General features: G+C 50.1%; 1 protein-coding gene across 1 annotated transcript in view; it reads right to left on the bottom strand.

Annotated features, from left to right (window-relative positions):
* Positions 1-22,701, bottom strand: part of LOC137524283 (uncharacterized) — a 44,613-nt gene that overhangs the window by 9,055 nt on the left and 12,857 nt on the right. The window contains exon 3 of the mRNA XM_068243961.1: positions 13,067-13,341. Within this exon, the coding sequence (XP_068100062.1) occupies positions 13,067-13,341 (275 nt within the window). The remainder of the gene's footprint in view (positions 1-13,066; positions 13,342-22,701) is intronic.

A 22,701-nucleotide genomic window follows, 5' to 3' on the forward strand; every position in this document is an offset into this window, starting at 1 on the left:
AGTACCCATCCATGGCCAGCACCCAAATAGCACCCAATACCCACCCTTGGTCTGAACCCATATGAGACTCAGTGCTCTCCCATGGCACACATCCAGACCACACATGGCACTCACTACTCATGTCCTGCCAACTGCACCTATATGCACCCAGTACCCACTCTTGACCTGTACAGCACTCACATGGCTCCCTGTACCAATTAGCACTTGCATGATACCTACTATTGTTTATAACCATCTGCTACTCATTCAGCACCCAGTACTGCTTAGCACCCACTACAAATAAACGCCCAATGCAAACTGGACCTTGGTAGTTGGTACCCACTGCAGCTTAACACAGACTGTACTTTGTCACCTCAGCACTCACTGAAACTTAGAAAACACTGGACCTTTGCATATTACCACCCACTGCATCTGGGAACCCACTACACCTTAGCACTTACTGTAGTTTTGCCCCTACTAATGCTTAGCAACCATGGCACCCTTCTTGTCCCCAGCAGCACCCATATTGACCTCCCTCAGCACCTAAACTGACCTCTCCCTCCCCCAGCACCCCCAGTGACCAATGCAGGGCAAGGGGGCTGGGGGTGGGAGGTCTCCCATCACTTGTAGGTTCTACTGTGCATTTTTTTGGAAGGCGAGGCCCCTTTTTTTAAATTTGAGCACCCCCCACTTAAGGACCCTCTGCACGGCCCTGCTCACCCCTTGGTGTATATAGCCGGATCCCACCCCTTAGTGTATATAGCCAGATCCCTCACCCCTTGGTGTATAAAGCCAGATCCCACCCCTTAGTGTATATAGCCAGATCCCTCACCCCTTAGTGTATATAACCAGATCCCACCCCTTAGTGTATATAGCCAGATCCCTCACCCCTTGGTGTATATAGCCAGATCCCACCCCTTAGTGTATATAGCCAGATCCCCGCCCCCTTAGTCTATATAGCCAGATTCCACCCCCTTAATGTATATAGCCAGATCCCACCCCTTAGTGTATATAGGCATATCCCACCCCTTAGTGTATATAGCCAAATCCCACCCCCTTAGTGTATATAGCCAGACCCCCCCCCCTTAGTGTATATAGCCAGATCCCACCCATTAGTGTATATAGCCACATCCCCCCTTAGTGTATATGGCCAGTTCCCACCCCTTATTGTATATAGCCAGATCCTCCCCCCCCCTTAGTCTATATAGCCAGATTCCCACCCCTTAGCGGGGCCACCGTCAGAAATTTTGGGGCCCCTCACACATCGTCAGTCCTGGACCCCCCCCCCCACCACCACCACAAAGTGAGAAATGTGCGTAGCCATTACATGTTGGCAGAGCTACTTGAAGGGTTGCACTCCATAGATTAAAGGGGAACTGAAGTAAGAGGTATACGGAGGCTGCTATATTTATTTCCTTTTAATCAATACCAGTTGCCTGGCAGCCCTGCTGGTCTATTTCTCTGCAGTAGTATCTGAATAACACCAGAAACAAGCATGCAGCTAGTCTTGTCAGATCTGACATTAATGTCAGAAACACCTGATCTGCTGCATGCTTGTTCAGGGGCTATGGCTAATAGTATTAGAGGCAGAGGATCAGCAGGCGGGCCTGTCAACTGGCATTGCTTAAATGGAAATAAATATGGCCGCCTCCATATACCTCTCACGTCAGTTGTCCTTTAACCACGAATAATAATGGTGGATACTCATGATTCCAAATAGCTCTAATTGCCGCAGCTGAGCGGCTAGATGCAGCGGAGTTAATTGCCCAGAACGCTGCTCTCCGCCCAGCATTTCAACGAGGTGTAAGCGTCCGAATGGAAGCGTTGCAAGCCTCGCTATGGAACACTTCCTCCTTCAAGCCAGAAGGAGGAAGTGCTCCATAGCGAGGCTTGCAAAGTGTCCATTCAGATGCTTGCACCTCGTTGAAACATTGGGCGGAGAGCGGCGTTCTGGGTAATTAACCCCGCCGCATCTGGCCGCTCAGCTGCGGCAATTAGAGCTAATTTGAACCACAACTAACCACCGTGGTTACTCGTGATTAATCCGTGGAGAGCAAGCCTGGCTACTTCCATGATGCTATCATGACAACAGGGACCAAAAATCTCTTATCTCTTTTGTCCGCTTGTCCTGTATCACTTCTTTTACCCTGTGTTACCTCTGTCTCTTCTCTGCCTGTTTTAACTCTGTTCCCGTGTCACTTTTTCCCCTCTACGCCGCAGGAAGTGACGTCAGTGGAGCGCATGCTGGAACGAGGAAGAGGTGAGTGATCCCCACCCGTTGCCTCTTATAGCTGCAGCCAGCGACGTAACTTTTTAAAGCTGGAGGGAAGCGGAGGACGGAGGACCCAGGCGAGGGAGGGTGGAGTCTGACCCCCCCTCCCCGCCACTAGGCCCAATACCCCCTTCCTGCCCGCTATCCCCTCCAGCTCGGGCGGCCCCTACACCCACGGACGGGCGGGTGCCGCCCCCCCCAGAAGTGCCGCCTGAGGCAAAAGTTTCACCCCGCCTCAAGGGCGGGCCGGCCCTGCCTATTGTCCCCCTCTGTGTCACCTCTTCTGCTGCTGTGCCTCTTTTGTCACCGTGTCAGTTCTTTTCCCCCTCTGTGTCCCCTCTCGTTTTCCCCCTCTGTGTCACCTCTTGTTCCCCATGTCACTGACTCTTGTTCCCCAGTGTCGCTTCTTGTGCCCTTGGCTTCCCCGTGTCACCTCCTGCCCCCCCGGCTTCCCCCGTGCTCCTTAGCTTCCCCTGTCACCTCTTGTGCCCCCAGCTTCCCCCATGACACCTCTTGTCACCCCAGCTTCCCTGTGTCATCTCTTGTTCCGCCAGCTTCCTCTTGTGTCATTAATGTCCCCCTATCACCCTGTGTCCTCTTGCCCCCCCCCCCCCCCCCCGGCTTCCCTTTGTCACCTTGTCCCCACAGTTTTCCCATGTCACCTCTCTTGTCCCAAAGGCATCCTGAAGGGGGTGGTTGGGGAGGAAAATCCCAAGGAGAAAGAAAGGACTCAGGAGGAAGTGTTGGTGGTAAGACAAAAGGAAGAAAAAATGTGGGGACAAGTGGGAAAGTAGGAGAAGAGGAAAAGAGAATTGTAAAACAGACAGAGATTCAGTCCAAGATGGAGTTGAGGAGTGGAAAGACTGGAGGAGTGGATGGGGTGTCCAATCCAAGTCGGTAATCAACCTGTCCAGTGTTGCCCTCACTGACGCCCATCTCTCGCTTTTGGAGAGGGGGTTGTCCTTCTCGCCTACAGGGGGCACAGATGAATTCACCATTTTTAAGGATGTCTCAATGTTCCTGAGAAGGGTGCAGCTTAGGTTGGAATTTGCTGGTCAAAATTCTAGTCAGGGTGAGAACATCAATCGATGTTGAGGGATTGTATACTTCCATCCCCCATACTGTTGGACTGGAAGCCCTTGAGTATATGCTGTTTGAGACTTTTCCCCTTCATGATGAACACAATTCCTATATAGTGGATCTTATGTCCTTTGTTTTACATAACAACTTCTTTTTGTTTGAGGGAAAATATTACCACCAGCTGAGGGGAACAAGCATGGGGGCGGCGTGTGCTCCGGCGTACGCCTGTTTACATCTTGGCGTATGGGAAGAGCAGGATGTCTATCCGAGTGAGCTGTTGCGTGGGGGTGTGTCCCTCTGGTTGCGGTACATCGATGATCTGCTCGTTGTGTGGAGGGGTACCGCGGAGGGCTTCACGAATTTTGTGTCTGCCTTAAATTGCAATAGGTGAAATATACGCCTGACCTTTGCAACAGATCCAGAGAGAATTACTTTCTTGGATCTCGAGATTGTAAAGGTGGACAATAGGCTTACAACAAGAACTTTTCGGAAGCCCATGGCAGGTAAATCGTTACTCCACACTGTGAGCCATCATCCGGTGTCCATGATCGGGGGGATCCCCACGGGACAGTTTTTAAGAATTCGGCACAACTGCTCAGATATAGAGCAGTTTAAGCGTGAGGCAAAGGAAATGCACAAACGGTTCCGTGAAAGAGGATACTCAGAGAGAACATTACGTCGGAGCTATAATCGTGCTCTCCATACTGATCGTGAATCTTTGCTCTGCCCCCGTGCTCGTTCTACAACTGGTGGTGATAGTAGTAGGGGGTATACTAGAGTTGTTATTCAATTCAATTCACACGGGTGCTCTGAATGAGGCCCTGAAAGGATGCTAGAGGGTGTTACAGTTAGATCCCAAAATAAGTGAGATTGTGGGTCCAAGGCCTCTTATTACTGCCCATCGGGCCAGAAATTTACGAGACATTCTGGTTCAATCTGAATTACCTAGGAAGGAGGTAGGTACATGGCTCAACCGTGTTCCCCCTCCTGCTGGAATGGCCTGCCCTTTTGTCATGAGGACTGATAAATTCAGATCCCAGGATCAATCCAGAGAATACAAATTGAAGAATTTCCTTAATTGTAATTCAACATGGATCATATATTTAATTATATGTCCATGTAACAAATATTACGTAGGCATGACAACACAAGCGTTTAAAGCCAGAATCCTTGAGCATCTTGGGAATATTACTAGTGGGGAGAAAAAGTCACCAATTTCTGAACACTTCCAGGAAGTACAGAATAGCTCAATTGTTGGACTATGGGCAATGTGTATTGACAACCTGGAGGTCTCGACACGAAAAGAGTGAATGTAAGCTATGCTTTTGCAATGGGAGGCGATGTGGATGTACCGACTGAGGTCGAGGCATCCGCATGGCCTAAATGTGGATTTTTCCCCTAAGAGTTTCCTATAGTCTCCCCCAGGGGTCGAGTCCTGCGTGGACGTGGGTGAACGGCGTCCACCCACTTTTTCTTCAGCGTGGACGCCGTTCACCCTGGCTTGTGTGGAGGGGAGCAGCGCAGAGAAGGAGAGCTATGGGGATGGGCGGACATCTCCCCCTCCTTCCCTCACCATCGTGCTCCCCTTCCTGCCTCTCCCCTCCGGTGTTTTGAAATGTCGGGCCTGCGGCTAAAGTGGGTGGAGACTTTCCGCCTTCTTCCAGCCGCAAGAGACGCTCCGCTCTATGTGCGGCTAGAAGACCAGACTAGCCGCACACAGAGCTGAGCGTCCCTTGCAGCTGCAACGCGGTAAGTCTCCGCCCACTTTAGCCGCCGGCCCGACTTTTCAAAACACCGGAGGGGAGAGGCAGGAAGGGGAGCACGAAGGTGAGGGAAGGGGGGGGGGGGGAGATGTCCGCCCATCCCCACTGTCCCCATAGCTCTCCTTCTCTGTGCGCCTCCCCTCCTGCTGGGGGCACACCTGGCTACCTGGGCACATATACTCCTGCCTACATATACTGGGCACATATACCCCTGGCTACATATACCGGGGACATATACCCCCTGGCTACATATACTGGGGACATATACCCCCTGACTACATATACTGGGCACATATACCCCCTGGCTACATATACTGGGGACATATACCCCCTGGCTACATATACTGGGGACTACTATACCCCTGCCTACATATACTGGGGACTACTATACCCCTGGCTACATATACTGGGCACATATACCCCTGGCTACATATACTGGGCACATATACACCTGCCTACATATACTGGGCACATATACCCCTGGCTACATATACTGAGGACTACTATACCCCTGACTACATATTCTGGGCACATATACCCCTGGCTACATATACTGGGCACATATACCCCTGGCTACATATACTGGGCACATATACCCCTGGCTACATATACTGGGCACATATACCCCTGCCTACATATACTGGGGACATATACCCCTGTCTACATATACTGGGCACATATACCCCTGCCTACATATACTGGGCACATATACCCCTGGCTACATATACTGGGCACATATACCCCTGACTACGTATACTGGGCACATATACCCCTGGCTACATATACTGGGCACATATACCCCTGGCTACATATACTGGGCACATATACCCCTGGCTACATATACTAGGCAACTATACCTCTGGCTACATATACTGGGGACTACTATATTCATGGCTACTTATACTGGGGACACCTATAGACCTGGCTACCTGGGGGTACCTATTTTGGGGGAACTGCTGTCAGATTATCTGCATTTTTGTGGAACCGCTGTTATGTATTTTGGGGAACAGCTGCCAGATTATGTGTATGTTAGGGGAACGGCTGCTGCCAGATTACGTGTATTTTGGGGAACAGCTGCCAGATTATGTGTATGTTAGGGGAACGGCTGCTGCCAGATTACGTGTATTTTGGGGAACTGCTGCCAGATTGTGTATGTTTGGGGGACCACTACTGCCAGATTATATGTCCTTTGGGTGTTACGTGTATTTTGGGTGATCTGCTGCCAGGTTTCGCGTATTTTGAGGAACTGCTTCCAAATTATGTGTATGTTGGTGTTACTGCTGCTGCCACATTGTCTATTTTGGGGGAATCACTTCAATATTATCTGTATTTTGGAGGAACTTCTACTAGATTATGTGTCTTTTTGGTGAAATGCTGTCAGATTACATCTATTTTTGGGGGATACACTACGGCAGAGCTCAAACTTCCTCGGCAGACCTTTTACATCACTGCTAAGGTCATGTATATTTGGCCCCACCCATGACCACGCCCACGGTTTGCTTGACCACGCCCGTTTTTTGGCGCGCCGTTTCTCCAAGTGAGTCCACTCACTCCTTTTCCCAGGACTAGACCCCTGGTTTCCCCTCTTTAATTCTAAATTCTAAATTATTAATAATTGGAAATGAGTCTGAGTGTATGCTCTCTGAAGTGGGTAATGAGGCTGAGTCTGGGTGAATGAATTTGATGTATTATTATTACTATCATATCCCTGATCCAAATAACCTATCATAACCTTTTGGAAGTGGGGTTTCGACCGGCCATTGAATCAAGCGGAGGGCCTCTTTAATAGCGATATATATATATATATATATATATATAATCAATAATGAACTATACCTTGTGGAGACCCCTTTTTTAGATGGGGACATTTACAGCTGGGTGTCCAGTGTTTTTGAGGGCTTCATTGCTCTGCTGCTCCACTTACACTTATCTTCATTGCCCTCTGATGTATTGCTATTGATGCTGCAGTGGAACAGGAAGTTGTATTGGGGTTTCCCACCCGGGCGGATATGGCTGCAACACCTTTCCAACTAGCGTGCAGTGGGAGGAGCCAGAGTTTTGCTATTTAGTTCCTGCCCCCCGCAAGTAAGCCACGCCCCGATGAAGACCGGAAGTACCGGTCGAAACTAGTCGGCTTGTCTGCGTCTTGCCGCCTCCCGGACTTGCCACCAGTCCTCCTCCATGCCTCCCAATGACCGGGTTGGGGTCTGGCTGGGTGATAAGGGAGAGTAAGCCCACCCAAGCGCACAACCCACAAGCCCTAGCTGGAAGCTGCAGTGCAGGTGCACGATCTCTGTAGATGGCAGGCGTGCAGGGTGAACAGTGCTTCTGCACGCGGAGATCTGGATCGGAACAGCCAATGCAGCCGGTGGAGTGGGATCGTTAGTAGATCGGGAACCGTAATCCCTAGCCATGTGGGAGGTTTGTTTAGAGAGAAGAGTCTAAATGTGTGGACCGCACAGGGGCCCCTGTTGTGAGCATATATAGGGAAGAAACCCATCATCTCCAGGAACTTTGATGAGGATTAAAACATTGGAGTCGTAAGTATATCAAAAGTCCTATAACTGCAGTATAGGCAACAGGGACTGCTTTGTATGTGCTTTGCCAATTGCCACCTCATCGCTTTGCTACCTAAAAGCCATTTTGCATGTTGCTGGACTTGCTGCAATGTATATTGCTGACGACAACCCATCATCAATTGACTGACTATCATCATAATCCTATTTCGGAGAATAACTATATTTGATGGCCCCTTTTTCTCTATGCCCCTCTAGGTTGGCCAGTGTGTGTGTGTGACATACGATGTGGTGAGTCTGGTGGGCGCCCTGACGTAGGTGTGTACAACAGCGCTGTTGGTTTTAATGTGTCTTGTACACCATTTTATGTTTTAATAAGTCACAAACAATAAATGTATTACCTTTTTCACGGCAACCGGATCACATATTATTGATTGTTATACAATTGTTGTGGTTGGGTTAGAAATACCTGGTGGAATTTGGGAAATAAAAACAATTGTCCGTCCCCTTCCCTTCCCCTTAAGCCCCTACGTAATCACCTCTCTTGTCCCCCAGTTTTATCAATGACCTCCCAGCTCCCCATATCATCTCTTGACACACGGCTTCCATTTGTCACCTTGTCCCCCCAGCTTCCCCCCCTGTCATCAATGTCCCCCCAGCTCCCCATATCATCTCTTGAAGCCCCTGGCTTCCCTTTGTCATCTTGTCCCCCCCACTCCCTCATGTCATCTCTCGTCCACCCCAGCTTCCCCCTTTGTCATCTCAAGTTCTACCAGCTTCCCCCCTGTGGCATCAATGTCCCCCCACTCCCGGTGTCATCTGTTGTCCTCTCCAGCTTCCCTCCATTGTCATCTCATGTTCCCCCAGCTTCCCCCCTTTGTCATCAATGCCCCCCCCCCCCACTCCCCCATGTCATCTCTCGTCCACCCCAGCTTCCCCCTTTGTCATCTCAAGTTCCACCAGCTTCCCCCCTGTGGCATCAATGTCTCCCTCCACTCCCCCGTGTCATCTCTTGTCCTCCTAGGCCCCAGCCATGTCACCTTTTGTGCGCCGGCTTCCCCCACCCTTGTGCACTGTTTCCCTGACTCTCCCCTCCCTCCCTATGCTCCGTGGCCCCCTTCTCCATGAACTCACATGGCCCCGATCCACGTGCCGAGCCTTGCCGCTCTCCTGCTCACTGCCTGGCGTCCCGACCATCACTATGGTTACTTCCGGCAAGCACATCTCATGGTGCCAGATGCGCGTGCCGGAAGTAACCATTGTGATGGCCAGGATGCTATGCAGGAGAGCGGCGAGTTCCGGCGCTTGGATCGGGGGCTATGATGTAAGTTAATGGAGAAGGGGGCCACCAGGCACAGGGAGGGAGGGGGGATTCGAGCGGGGACAAGGAGCACAAGGGTGATGGCAGCCTGACTGCCAGTCCAGCTTAGAGAGGCCCAAACAAAGGGCCCAGGTTGTAGCTAGTGGGGGGAAGGGGGGTGTTCAGGCAGGGGCCCGGGCCCCCTGCAAGCCCCGGAACCGTCACGGGACTCATTGTTGTCCTCCCTGATGGCGGCCCTGCCCCTTAGTGTATATAGCGAGATCCCCTCCCCCTTGCCGCTGCAATGTATGGGTGCCACACTACAGGTTAGCCAGTGTATAGGTGCCACAGTACAGGTTAGCCATCAAAATTCTCCCCCCCCCCCGTGTATATAGGCAGATCACTCTTTAGTGTATATAGCCAGATCCTTCACCCCTTAGTGTATATAGCCAGATCTGCCCCCCTTAGTGTATATAGCCAGATCCCCGCCACCTTAGTCAATATAGCAAGATCCCACCCCCTTAATGTTTATAGCCAGATCCAACCCCTTAGTTTATATGGCCAGATCCCAACCCTTAGTGCAGGGGTGCCCACACTTTTTCGGCTCGCGAGCTACTTTTAAATTCGCTGAGGCCAGGAGATCTACCGACGTTTCAAGGGCAACCGCCCCCCCCCCCCTCCCTGGAACTCCCCTGCAAAGATACTTAGGTATAGGTCCCTTCAGTATAGGTTAGCTAGGTGTCTGTGCCTTCAGTGTAGGTTAGCTAGGTGTCTGTGCCTTCAGTGTAGGTTAGCTAGGTGTCTGTGCCTTCAGTGTAGGTTAGCTAGGTGTCTGTGCCTTCAGTGTAGGTTAGCTAGGTGTCTGTGCCTTCAGTGTAGGTTAGCTAGGTGTCTGTGCCTTCAGTGTAGGTTAGCTAGGTGTCTGTGCCTCCAGTGTAGGTTAGCTAGGTGTCTGTGCCTCCAGTGTAGGTTAGCTAGGTGTCTGTGCCTCCAGTGTAGGTTAGCTGGGTGCCTCCGATGTAGGTTAGCTGGGTGCCTCCAGTGTAGGTTAGCTGGGTGCCTCCAGTGTAGGTTAGCTGGGTGCCTCCAGTGTAGGTTAGCTGGGTGCCTCCAGTGTAGGTTAGCTGGGTGCCTCCAGTGTAGGTTAGCTGGGTGCCCTTAGTGTAGGTAAGCTGGGTGCCCTTAGTGTAGGTTAGCTGGGTGCCCTTAGTGTAGGTTAGCTGGGTGCCCTTAGTGTAGGTTAGCTGGGTGCCCTTAGTGTAGGTTAGCTGGGTGCCCTTAGTGTAGGTTAGCTGGGTGCCCTTAGTGTAGGTAGGTTAGCTGGGTGCCTCAGTGTAGGTTAGCTGGGTGCCTCAGTGTAGGTTAGCTGGGTGCCTCAGTGTAGGTTAGCTGGGTGCCTCCAGTGTAGGTTAGCTGGGTGCCTCAGTGTAGGTTAGCTGGGTGCCTCAGTGTAGGTTAGCTGGGTGCCTCAGTGTAGGTTAGCTGGGTGCCCTTAGTGTAGGTTAGCTGGGTGCCCTTAGTGTAGGTTAGCCGGGTGCCCTTAGTGTAGGTAAGCTGGGTGCCCTTAGTGTAGGTTAGCTGGGTGCCCTAAGTGTAGGTAAGCTGGGTGCCCTTAGTGTAGGTTAGCTGGGTGCCCTTAGTGTAGGTTAGCTGGGTATAGGAGCCCGGGTGCACGGAACTTACCTCCCTCCAGCTCCAGCGGTGGCGATCTGGCTTCACTCCCTCAGCCGCGGCTGCCTGGAGGGCAGATATGCAGTTCTGCGGCTGAGGGAAGCTCCGGCGGGCAGCGTGAATGGAGGCGGAAGTATTGTCTCCAGCGCTGCCCATCTGCCATGACACTGCGTCACCGCCTCTGGCCTCTCAGCCGCGCCCCTCTCCTCCCCGCAAGATAATAGCGGCCAGCAGCATAGTCTGACAGGACGCGTAAGCTGCTGGCTGCAAAATTCAATGGGACGCGGCCTAGAGGCCGCGATCTACCAATCAGGCGGTCGCAATCTACCGGTAGATCGCGATTGACCTATTGGGCAGCCCTGCCTTAGTGTATATAGCCAGATTCCCCAGCCCCCCTTAGTGTATATAGCGAGATCCCACCCCCCCCCCCTTAGTGTATATAGCCAGATCCCCCCCTTAGTGGATATAGCCAGACCCCCCCCCTTAGTGTATATAGCCAGATCCCCCCCTGTAAGTGTATAAAGCCAGATCCCCCTTAGTGTATATAGCCAGTTCCCACCCCTTATTGTATATAGCTATATCCTTCCCCCATCCCCTTAGTATATATAGCCAGATCCCACCCCTTAGTGTATATAGCGAGATCCCCTCCCCCTTGCCGCTGCAATGTATGGGTGCCACAGTACAGGTTAGCCAGTGTATAGGTGCCACAGTACAGGCTAGCCAGTGTATAGGTGCCACAGTACAGGTTAGCCAGCATAGGTGCCGCAGTACAGGTTAGCCAGTATAGCTGTGGGAGTACAGGTTAGCCATCCAACCCCCCCCCCCCCCTGTGTATATAGGCAGACCACTCTTTAGTGTATATAGCCAGATCCCTCACCCCTTAGTGTATAGAGCCAGATCCCACCCCTTACTGTATATAGCCCGATCCCACCCCTTAGTGTATATAACCAGATCCCACCCCTTAGTGTATATAGCCAGATCTGCCCCCCTTAGTGTATACAGCCAGGGCCGGGCCGAGGCATAGGCTGGAGAGGCTCCAGCCTCAGGGCGCAGTGTAGGAGGGGGCACACAAATCATTCAGCTGTCATTCCTAATTGTGTTTGAAGCAGAAATAAATTAGAAAAGGGGATACATGGCAGTGACTGCAAGCCAGATAACTAGATATTAAGGTGTTGGGGAGGTTGTGGGCCCTGTGGCCCTCTTAGTCTAATAGTAATCAGTGTGTGACGGCTGGGGTGGGAGGGATGGAGGGGCGCACATTGGTGTCTCAGCCTTGGGTGCTGGAGGACCTTGTCCCGGCTCTGTCCCCGCCCCCATAGTCTATATAGCCAGATCCCACCCCCTTAATGTTTATAGCCAGATCCCACCCCTTAGTGTATAAAGCCAGATCCCCCACCCAAGTTTATATAGCCAGATCTCCCCCCTTAGTGTATATAGCCAGATCCCACCCCTTAGTGTATATAGCCAGATCCCACCCCCTTGGTGTATATAGCCAGTTCCCCCCCCCCCTTAGTATATATAGTCAGATCCCACCCCTTAGTGTATTTAGCCAGACCCCCCCCCCCTTAGTTTATATAGTCAGATCCCACCCCTAAGTGTATGTAGCCAGTCCCCCCCAGTGTATATAGCCAGTCCCCCCCCCTTAGTGTATATAGCCAATTCCCTTCCCCCTTGCCGCTGCTGGCCACTGCTACCTCTTCTCCTCCCAGTCTCTTCCTCTGCTCTCGGCCCCCTCCTTCAGTAAAGTTGCAATTTCATTCGGCCTCACTGCTTTGCAATGCCGCGCGGTGAGCCGCGGTGAAGAGGGAATGAGTGTACAGTGTACACATAGTAACACGAGGCCTGTACCACGAAGTGTGACATCACTTCCTGCCGGCCAGCGTTACTAGGAAACGCTCGCTGCCTCCACCGTGGCTCACCACGCGGCATTGCAATGCAGTGAGGCATGTGAAATTTAAACTTTACTAGTTAAGGGGGCCGGGAGGAGAACAGATAGCAGCGGGGAAAACTGCCGCTTTGACGATCTGAAGATCTTCTTCGGTTTAAAACCGAAAATCGTTCATCTCTACTCTGAATCAATCAAAGCACTTCCATCGCAGGCATCCACCACCACCACAGGTACTCTGGCCAGTCTCATAGAGAGTGATGGCCACTGCGACGAGCGGCGGTGGGGGAGAGTACCGCGATGTGATGTGCCGCTCCATATGTGAAAGGGGCCTAAAAGTGTTCTCTTGCCACGCTTGCATTTTTACGTTTGACGTAACTTAATATCAGCAGCACCCAATTTTTCATATCCATCACAATAACATCTTGTTATGAAATGAATCTCTGAACCAAGATGAATGGCAACAAGATTTTCAGATTCACAAATTACTGAATAAATGACCTACAAATACAATGGGAAATAAAAAAATAAATACATGAATAAAGATTCTATGTAGATTTACTTTGACTGCATCAATGGTCTCATTGTACTTTTCTTTACCTAAATCCTTACGAAGATCCAGACTAACTTGGCACTCTTTAATATCTTCCAGCACTTTCACTACTATCCCAGGCCCGTCACGGATGGTATAATGGCGGATGATGACATCCACCACTGCTTCTGCATCTTTATCTTCCACTTTGCTCAGAGGAATCTTTTCGCATTTATCCTGTTCACAAAGTTTCCTCTTGAATGACTTTAGAGAATCTTCTGAAATGTCTTTTAATGCATTTCGCAGAAGATCTTTTTTCTTTCCATCCACGGCAGAAGAACGGCTGAGATTTTAAAGAGGAAGAGAAGAAAAATAAAGAAAGATTTTTATAACTTAACTGTTTTTGTTTTGAGTAGGAAATACTGTATGCAATATTTATCCATTTACATAAAACAAATACAGAGTTACAAATGTTAGAATTACTGTTGACTTGTACTTCCAAATGCAGACTCACTGTCCTGGCAATCACTGAACCCCAAATGTTACTTCTCTCTCTGAGATGTTACGTCTCCAGTGGCGGCTCCAGGAATTTTTTTTAGGGGGTGCTATGCAGGTGCTGGACCAATTTCAGGGGGAACTGACCACCTGACCTGCGCCGCGGCAAGAAATGGGTGTGGCTAAATGGGCGTGGTCATGACCGGATGAGGGCGGGGCTAACTGTAATTTAAAGTGAACCCAGGGTGAGAGTGATATGGTGGCTGCCATATTTATTTCCTTTTAAACAATTCTAGTTGCCTGGCAGCCCTGCTGATCTATTGGCTGTAGTAGTGAACTGAATTACACCAGAAACAAGCATGCAGCTAATCTTGTCAGTTCTGACAATATTGTCAGAAACCCCTGACCTGCTGCATGCTTGTTCAGGGTCTATGGTTGAAAGAATTAGAGGCAGAGGACCAACACGGCAGCCAGGCAGCTGGTATTACTTAAAAGGAGATAAATATGGCAGCCTCAATATTATTCTCACCTCGGGTTCCCTTTAAAAGTGCAACGCAAAGACAGAGGGCCCAAGTTTTGGTGACCCTTTCCCCAGAAAATTCACATAATTGTGCAGGTTTTCTCAAGAAAATACACGTAATGTGAGCAGATTTGAACAAAAAACATGTTCAATAACCCCAATATGCACAATCGGTAGCAGATATGGCCCCAATATGCACAATCGGTAGCAGATATGGCCCCAATATGCACAATCGGTAGCAGATATGGCCCCAATATGCACAATCGGTAGCAGATATGACCCCAATATGCACAATCGGTAGCAGATATGACCCCAATATGCACAATCGGTAGCAGATATGACCCCAATATGCACAATCGGTAGCAGATATGACCCCAATATGCACAATCGGTAGCAGATATGACCCCAATATGAACAATCGGTAGCAGAAATGACCCCAATATGCACAATCGGTATCAGAATTGACCCCAATATGCACAATCGGTATCAGAAATGAGCCCAATATGCACAATCGGTAGCAGAAATGAGCCCAATATGCACAATCGGTAGCAGAAATGAGCCCAATATGCACAATCGGTTGCAGAAATGAGCCCAATATGCACAATCGGTTGCAGAAATGAGCCCAATATGCACAATCGGTTGCAGAAATGAGCCCAATATGCACAATCTGTAGCAGATATGACCCCAATATGCACAATCCGTAGCAGAAATGACCCCAATATGCACAATCCGTAGCAGATATGACCCCAATATGCACAATCCGTAGCAGATATGACCCCAATATGCACAATCCGTAGCAGATATGACCCCAATATGCACAATCCGTAGCAGATTGATATGACCCCAATATGCACAATCCGTAGCAGATTGATATGACCCCAATATGCACAATCTGTAGCAGATATGACCCCAATATGCACAATCCGTAGCAGAAATGACCCCAATATGCACAATCCGTAGCAGAAATGACCCCAATATGCACAATCCGTAGCAGAAATGACCCCAATATGCACAATCGGTAGCAGAAATGACCCCAATATGCACAATCCGTAGCAGAAATGACCCCAATATGCACAATCCGTAGCAGAAATGACCCCAATATGCACAATCCGTAGCAGAAATGACCCCAATATGCACAATCCGTAGCAGAAATGACCCCAATATGCACGATCCGCACCACCTGAAAAAAAAGAAAAACCCATTTACTCACCTACAGCCAGAAGACCTTCTTTCCCGAGTCCCGACCTCCTGTCCCGACCTCCTTGTGGCGCGCAGCGCCCGCGCGCCCACGATCCTCTTCCTTCCCGACGTCACGAGACTTCCTGCCTGCATGCTGACAGCAGGGCTACGGGAAAATGGCCGCCCGAAGCCATGCACTGCAGACTCGAAGTCTGCAGAACAGGGCTTCGGGCGGCCATCTTACCGTAGCCCTGCCTGCTGCTCCGGGCTGCCGCTGTGTGAACTGACTTGGCGTCTTTTAGACGCGTGAAGTCAGTTCACTCCAGGGGGTGCTTTGGGGGTGCTTGGACAATTCTAGGGGGTGCTCGAGCACCCCCAAGCACCCCCCTGGCGCCGCCCCTGTACGTCTCTGAGGGAATGTGAGCAGCAGCAGGGTGACCCACCATTCGGCTCACTCAGCGCCCAACTCACCGGCAGCATACTAATACATACACAGGAAGATCCCCATTGATCTGTTAATGTACTAATGAGAGCTCCGGCGGGACTTTCAAAGATGGTTTGTTGGGACATGCTATACTTAAAGCAGTGTTCCCCAACCCTGTCCTCAAGGCCCACCAACAGTTCATGTTTTATGGAAATCCATAGATGTACTTAACCACTTCCGTACCAGCAGTATCTGCCCCCTTAACCAGAACCTGAACTGAAAATTAAAAGTCAAAATAAACATACACACAAGTCATAGTTACCTCCTGTGTAGTCTACTCCTCAATCTCTTTTTCCTCTCCTGCCTCCTGTTTGTCCACTGTGATCAAAGGAATTCTTTGTCCTCCATTTTGAAAATAGCCATTACCCCATAGCAGCTTCCTGGCCAGCACACTGTTAAACTGTAATATCACCCACTTGAGCCATAGGGAAACATGGACATTACCTTACGCATTCAGTTGTAACAGACAGCAGCTGATATATAACTGACAGCAACTGGTATATTTCAGTTCTGACAAAATATTGTCAGAACTGGGAGGGATCACTGTAAGAAGAAAACGGTGAGCTTCTGAGAGGGACTGACGGCGAGGTAAGTATGTAATATTCATTTGCAGCTACTTCATGTGTTTATTTTAAATAATTTTACTCAGTTCAGGTCCCCTTTGAGGACCAGACACTGCTGGCACTGTACAACAGCGCTTACCGACGAATTGCCGCAATAATCCGTCGCACTTGCTGGTCACGTCGTTCTGTCCTCGCTGCAGGCTCCTCTCTCTGCCGTCTCTATGAGGGCAGAGCGTTGTGCGCTGGTCAGGAGCCACTTTCATTGGCTCCTGACCCTGTCAATCAATGTAAGTCAATGAGATTGGCTTAAAGTGATGACAGGGCCAGGAGCCAATGAAAACGGCTCCTGACCGGCTCACAGAGCTCTGCCATCTTATAGATGGCAGAGCCAGTGAATTGTGGCGGGGCAGAGCGGTGAGATCAGCGGTAACGACGGGGACGCGCCATTTACTGTGACATAGAATCTACGTCCAGTTAAGGCCACAGCACCACCTGCTGGACATAGGTTCGTACTGAGTCGGTCTGGGACAGGTTAATCAGCTCTGCTGAGACACTAGTTACCTCACCTGTGAATGTTTGCGGTTTCCTGCAAAACATGAACTGTTGGTGGGCCTTGAGGACAGAGTTGGGAAACTGTGACTTAAAGGATATCCAAGGTGAGTATAACAATCTAGCTTTACTTACCTGGGGCCTCTTTCAGCCCCTAGAGGTCACATGTGTCTCTCGACCTAGCCCTTGTCTTCTCTCTGGTCCCACTGGCAGCCTCTGACCTATCACTGACCCCTGATTGGTCAGCATCTTCTGCGCCCATGATTTACGTGAACGTGCCCATGTCATTGGGAGCAGTACGCTCCTGGTGACATGGACACATTCGTGTGTGGCATGGGAGCACGCCTGAGCATGCACAGAAGATGCTGATCTATAGGGGGTCAGCGATACTTTAGAGGCTGCCGGGAGATGTCCTTTAAAGGACAAGTGAAGTGAGAAGAATATGGAGGCTGCCATATTTATTTCCTGTTAAACAATACCAATTGCCTGGCAGCCCTGCTGATCTGTTTGGCTGTAGTAGTGTCTGAATAACACCAGAAACAAGCATGCAGCTAATCTTGTCACATCTGGCAATAATGTCAGAAACACCTGATCTGCTGCATGCTTGTTCGGGGGCTATGGCTAAAAGTATTAGAGGCAGAGGATCAGCAGGGCTGCCAGGCAACTGGTATTTCCTTACTTGCTTAAAAGGAAATAAATATTGTCAGCCTCCATATCCTTCTTGCTTCAGTTGTCCTTTAAGTATAGCAAGTGAAATAGTGGTTTCCACTGCTTCAACAGAGTATTCGGCAATGGAGCAAATTCACCTATCCAGCCAGTGTGCTCATCCATGATTCCGTGTGTTCCAGTTACATAGTTACAGTTATTTTGGTTGAAAAAAGACATACGTCCATCGAGTTCAACCAGTACAAAGTACAACTCCAGCCTGCTCCCTCATATATCCCTGTTGATCCAGAGGAAGGCGAAAAAACCCTTACAAGGCATTGTCCAATTAGCCCAAAAGGGAAAAATTCCTTCCCGACTCCAGATGGCAATCAGATAAAATCCCTGGATCAACATCATTAGGCATTACCTAGTAATTGTAGCCATGGATGTCTTTCAACGCAAGGAAAGCATCTAAGCCCCCTTTAAAGAAAACCTGAACTGAAAATTAAAAGTCAAAATAAGCATACACAAGTCATACTTACCTCCCGTGTAGTCTACTCCTCAATCTCTTTCTCCTCTCCCGCGTCCTGTTTGTCCACTGTGATCAAGGGAATTCTCTGTCCTCCATTTTGAAAATGGCCTTTACCCCATAATAGCTTTCTGGTCAGCACACTGTTAAACTGTAACATCGCCCACTTGAGCCATAGGGAAACATGGACATTACCGGGCACATCAATTGTCCACTCAGCTATAACTGACAGCAACTGATATATAACTGACAGCAACTGATATATTTCAGTTCTGACAAAATGTTGTCAGAACAGGAAGGGATCATTGTCAGAAGAAAATGGTGAGCTTCGGAGAGGAACTGATGGCAAGGAAACTATTTAATGTTCATTTGAAGTGACCTCATGTGTTTATTTTAAATAATTTTACTCAGTACAGGTTCCCTTTAAATGCAGGTATAGAGTTTGCCATAACGACTTCCTGTGGCAATGCATTCCACATCTTAATCACTCTTACAGTCTTTCTCCCTGCTTGTCACCTCTTGTCAGTGACCACTTATTACTTACCTTAGGTAGAGACCTGAGTGGTCCGCTAGCTGGCACTGGCACGCAGGGGAAAACGCAATACTATCTGGTTACAGGGGAGGGGGGGGGGGGGGGGGGGGGGGGAGTCTCTATGTTATTTTTGCCCATTGTAGTTATATCAGGTCCTGCAGTAAGCTTTGTTAATGTGGAAACACTCAATAACATAGCAATGGCTGTTTCGGCTAAGCAGAGTGCACACAGGGGGAAGGTATACAAGACCATGCTGCCCACCACACTGCAGTTCTACCAATAATACAAATACAGCACTATGTCAGGGTAGCAGGAAATTTGGGCGCATGTGGCAGGTGGACAAAAAGGGCGCCGCCATTCACTCCCATAATAAATATCGTTTAATGGGCGCCCAACAGGAAAAAAGGGCGCCGGAGAAAAATAACGTTTTACTTTTAATGTTTTATAACTGCTTCTCATGATTACACATTATTTAATGATTTATAATTTTTTAAATATTATTTTTAAACGAAAAACAGCACAATATTTTTTTCAACGTTATTAATGCTAATCACAGGGGGTCTTAGGTGTAGGCACCATCAGGGGGGTCTTAGGTTTAGGCACCATCAGGGGGGTCTTAGGTTTAGGCACCACCAGGGGGGGTCTTAGGTTTAGGCACCACCAGGGGGGTCTTAGGTCTAGGCACTAGAGTTGGGCCGAACGGTTCGCCTGCGAACGGTTCCATGCGAACTTCAGTGGTTCGCGTTCGCGTCCCGCAAGCGAACCTTTGCAGAAGTTCGGTTCGCCCCATAATGCACCATGGAGGGTCAACTTTGACCCTCTACATCACAGTCAGCATGCCTAGTGTAGCCAATTAGGCTACACTAGGCCCTGGAGCCCCACCCCCCTTATATAAGGCAGGCAGCGGTGGCCATTACGGTCACTCGTGTGCCTGCATTAGTGAGAGTAGGGCGAGCTGCTGCAGACTGTCTCTCATAGGGAAAGATTAGTTAGGCTTAGCTTGTTCCTGGCTGCATACCTGTTCTGTTCAGTGAGCCCACCATACCTGTTCTGTTCAGTGAGCCCACTGCATACCTGTTCAGTGAACCTGCCACTGCATACCTGTTCTGTGAACCCACCACTGCATACCTGTACTGTGAACCCACCACTGCATACCTGTTCAGTGAACCCACCACTGCATACCTGTTCAGTGAACCCACCACTGCATACCTGTTCAGTGAACCCACCACTGCATACCTGTTCAGTGAACCTGCCACTGCATACCTGTTCTGTGAACCCACCACTGCATACCTGTTCTGTGAACCTACCACTGCATACCTGTTCAGTGAACCCACCACTGCATACCTGTTGTGTTCAGTGAACCCGCCACTGCATACCTGTTCTGTTCAGTGGACCCGCCACTGTATACCTGTTCAGTGAACCCGCCACTGCATACCTGTTGTGTTCAGTGAATCTGCCACTGCATAACTGTTCTGTGAACCCGCCACTGCATACCTGTTCTGTTCAGTGGACCCGCCACTGTATACCTGTTCTGTTCAGTGAACCCGCCACTGTATACCTGTTCAGTGAACCCGCCACTGCATACCTGTTGTGTTCAGTGAACCCGCCACTGTATACCTGTTCTGTTCAGTGAACCCGCCACTGTATACCTGTTCAGTAAACCCGCCACTGCATACCTGTTGTGTTCAGTGAACCCGCCACTGTATACCTGTTCTGTTCAGTGAACCCGCCACTGTATACCTGTTCAGTGAACCCGCCACTGCATACCTGTTGTGTTCAGTGAACCCGCCACTGTATACCTGTTCTGTTCAGTGAACCCGCCACTGTATACCTGTTCAGTGAACCCGCCACTGCATACCTGTTGTGTTCAGTGAACCCGCCACTGTATACCTGTTCTGTTCAGTGAACCCGCCACTGCATACCTGTTGTGTTCAGTGAACCCGCCACTGCATACCTGTTCTGTTCAGTGAACCCACCGCATCAGTGCGCATACCCAGGGATGCTCGGATGTGCCTCATCCACGAATTCGGCAATCCGCGTGGTTGCAAAAAAAAAATCCGCATTCGGCCCCGCCGCATGCGAATTTTCGTTCGCGTCCACGCAACCACGCGGATTTTCTGCCGTGAATGGCGTAATCACGCGTGGATTCCCGCCCGGAGGCGGATTTTCTTTTAACGTTAATAACAAAGCCCCCATACATGCTACAATCCCCCAAATTGCATGGATTATCGAGGTGATAAGGGGCAACATAACTTCAACATAAAAAATTCCCAAAAATTTTTTTTTTCTAGAGAAAATGGATTGTAAAGTGAAATCAACACTTTAAATGGGGCTATTAATTGGTAATAAGTGGTTTTAAAAAAGGGATATACGCGTTAAGCAGTCAAAGAGGTGAAGGCGAGTTCCAATGGCACTTAGCGGCGAAGGTATCGCTGGAGGAGGATGAGTGGCTGACGCCAAAAAGGCCCCAGAGAGGTTTTTGTAATTTTTTTTTTGTTTTTTTTGCAGCAATTAGCAATGACATCGCAGCAGAGTTGTCAGTGGACACGGGCAGTGTGAACGCAGAGTGCAGTGGTGGTAGCGACTGAGTCAGGAGAAGGACTATGCGGGCGGTCAGTTCAGCAGCACAGAAGGACCACGGCAACATACTGGTAGTAGTAGTAGCAGCACAGCATCATAGTGCTGGCCAAAAAATTAAATGCACCCGGTGACCCGGGCAGTGTGAACGCAGACAGAGTACATTGGTGGAAGCGAGTGAGTCAGGAGGAGGAGGACAATGCCGGCGGTCAATTCAGCAGCACAGAAGGACCATGGCAACATACTGGTGCTAGTAGTAGCAGCACAGCGTCATAGTGCTGGCCAAAAAATTAAATGCACCCGGTGACCCGGGCAGTGTGAACGCAGACATAGTACATTGGCGGTACCGTGGTAGCGACTGAGTCAGGAGGAGGAGGAGGACAAAGCGGGCGTTCAGTTCAGCAGCAGCAGCAGCAGCACAGAAGGACCATGGCAACATACTGGTGGTAGTAGTAGCAGCACAGCGTCATAGTGCTGGCCAAAAAATTAAATGCACCCGGTGACCCGGGCAGTGATAACGCAGACAGAGTACATTGGTGGTACCGTGGTAGCGACTGAGTCAGGAGGAGGAGGAGGACAAAGCGGGCGTTCAGTTCAGCAGCAGCAGCAGCAGCAGCAGCACAGAAGGACCATGGCAACATACTGGTGCTAGTAGTAGCAGCACAGCGTCATAGTGCTGGCCAAAAAATTAAATGCACCCAGTGACCCGGGCAGTGTGAACGCAGAGTGTAGTAGCGACTGAGTCAGGAGGACAAAGCGGGCGGTCAGTTCAGCAGCTCAGAAGGAGGACCATGGCAACTTACTGGTAGTAGTACCATAACACCAAAAAATTAACCAAGGTAGGCACTAGGCAGGTAGTAACTGTCTTTATAAAGGCAGGCATAGTTAACAACAGCACATGCAGCAGCCACTTCATGTCCCCCTGTGTCCGACAATAGGGGCCAGGAACTCACCTTCCACCCAAGCCTGGTTGATTTTCAGGAAGGTGAGTTTGTCCACAGAGGCGTGGGAGAGCCGAGAGCGCTTCTCTGTGACCACGCCACCGGCCGCACTAAAGCATCTCTCTGAGAGGACACTGGAAGGAGGGCAGGATAGGAGTTCCAGGGCGTACTGGGAAAGCTCGCTCCAGATGTCCAGTCTCTTGACCCAGTACTCCAAGGGGTCCACGGGGCTGTCGGTGTCATTGAGCCCGCTGGATGACCCCATATAGTCAGACACCATGGTGGTCAGTCGTTGCTTGTGCTGGTTGGTGGTGGATGCTGTGGCGGGCACCTCTGTTCTGGGCTGCTGCACTGCATACAGGCTCTTGCTTAGGCTCTTCAGGTCTCCGGGGCGCCAGTTGCTGCTGCTGCTGCTGGTGGTTGTTGTTGTGCTGCTAGTGGCAATGGCAGGCACCTCTTGCTGGCTTGGGAGAGCAGTTACAGTGGGGGTGGAAGGCTGGGGGAATGCTTCCAGTAGTCTGCGCACAAGGGCCTCCTTGAACTCCCTTGTGCGTTGCTCGGTGGTGGATGGCGTCATTAAGTCTCCCAGCTTCCCTTTCAGACGGGGATCAAGCATCAAGGTAATCCAGATGTCCTCCCTTGAACGCATCTGGATCACCCGGGGGTCCCTGCGAAGGCAGCGCAACATG

This window comes from Hyperolius riggenbachi, chromosome 7 (assembly GCF_040937935.1).
Source record: "Hyperolius riggenbachi isolate aHypRig1 chromosome 7, aHypRig1.pri, whole genome shotgun sequence".
NCBI classification, from domain to species: domain Eukaryota; kingdom Metazoa; phylum Chordata; class Amphibia; order Anura; family Hyperoliidae; genus Hyperolius; species Hyperolius riggenbachi.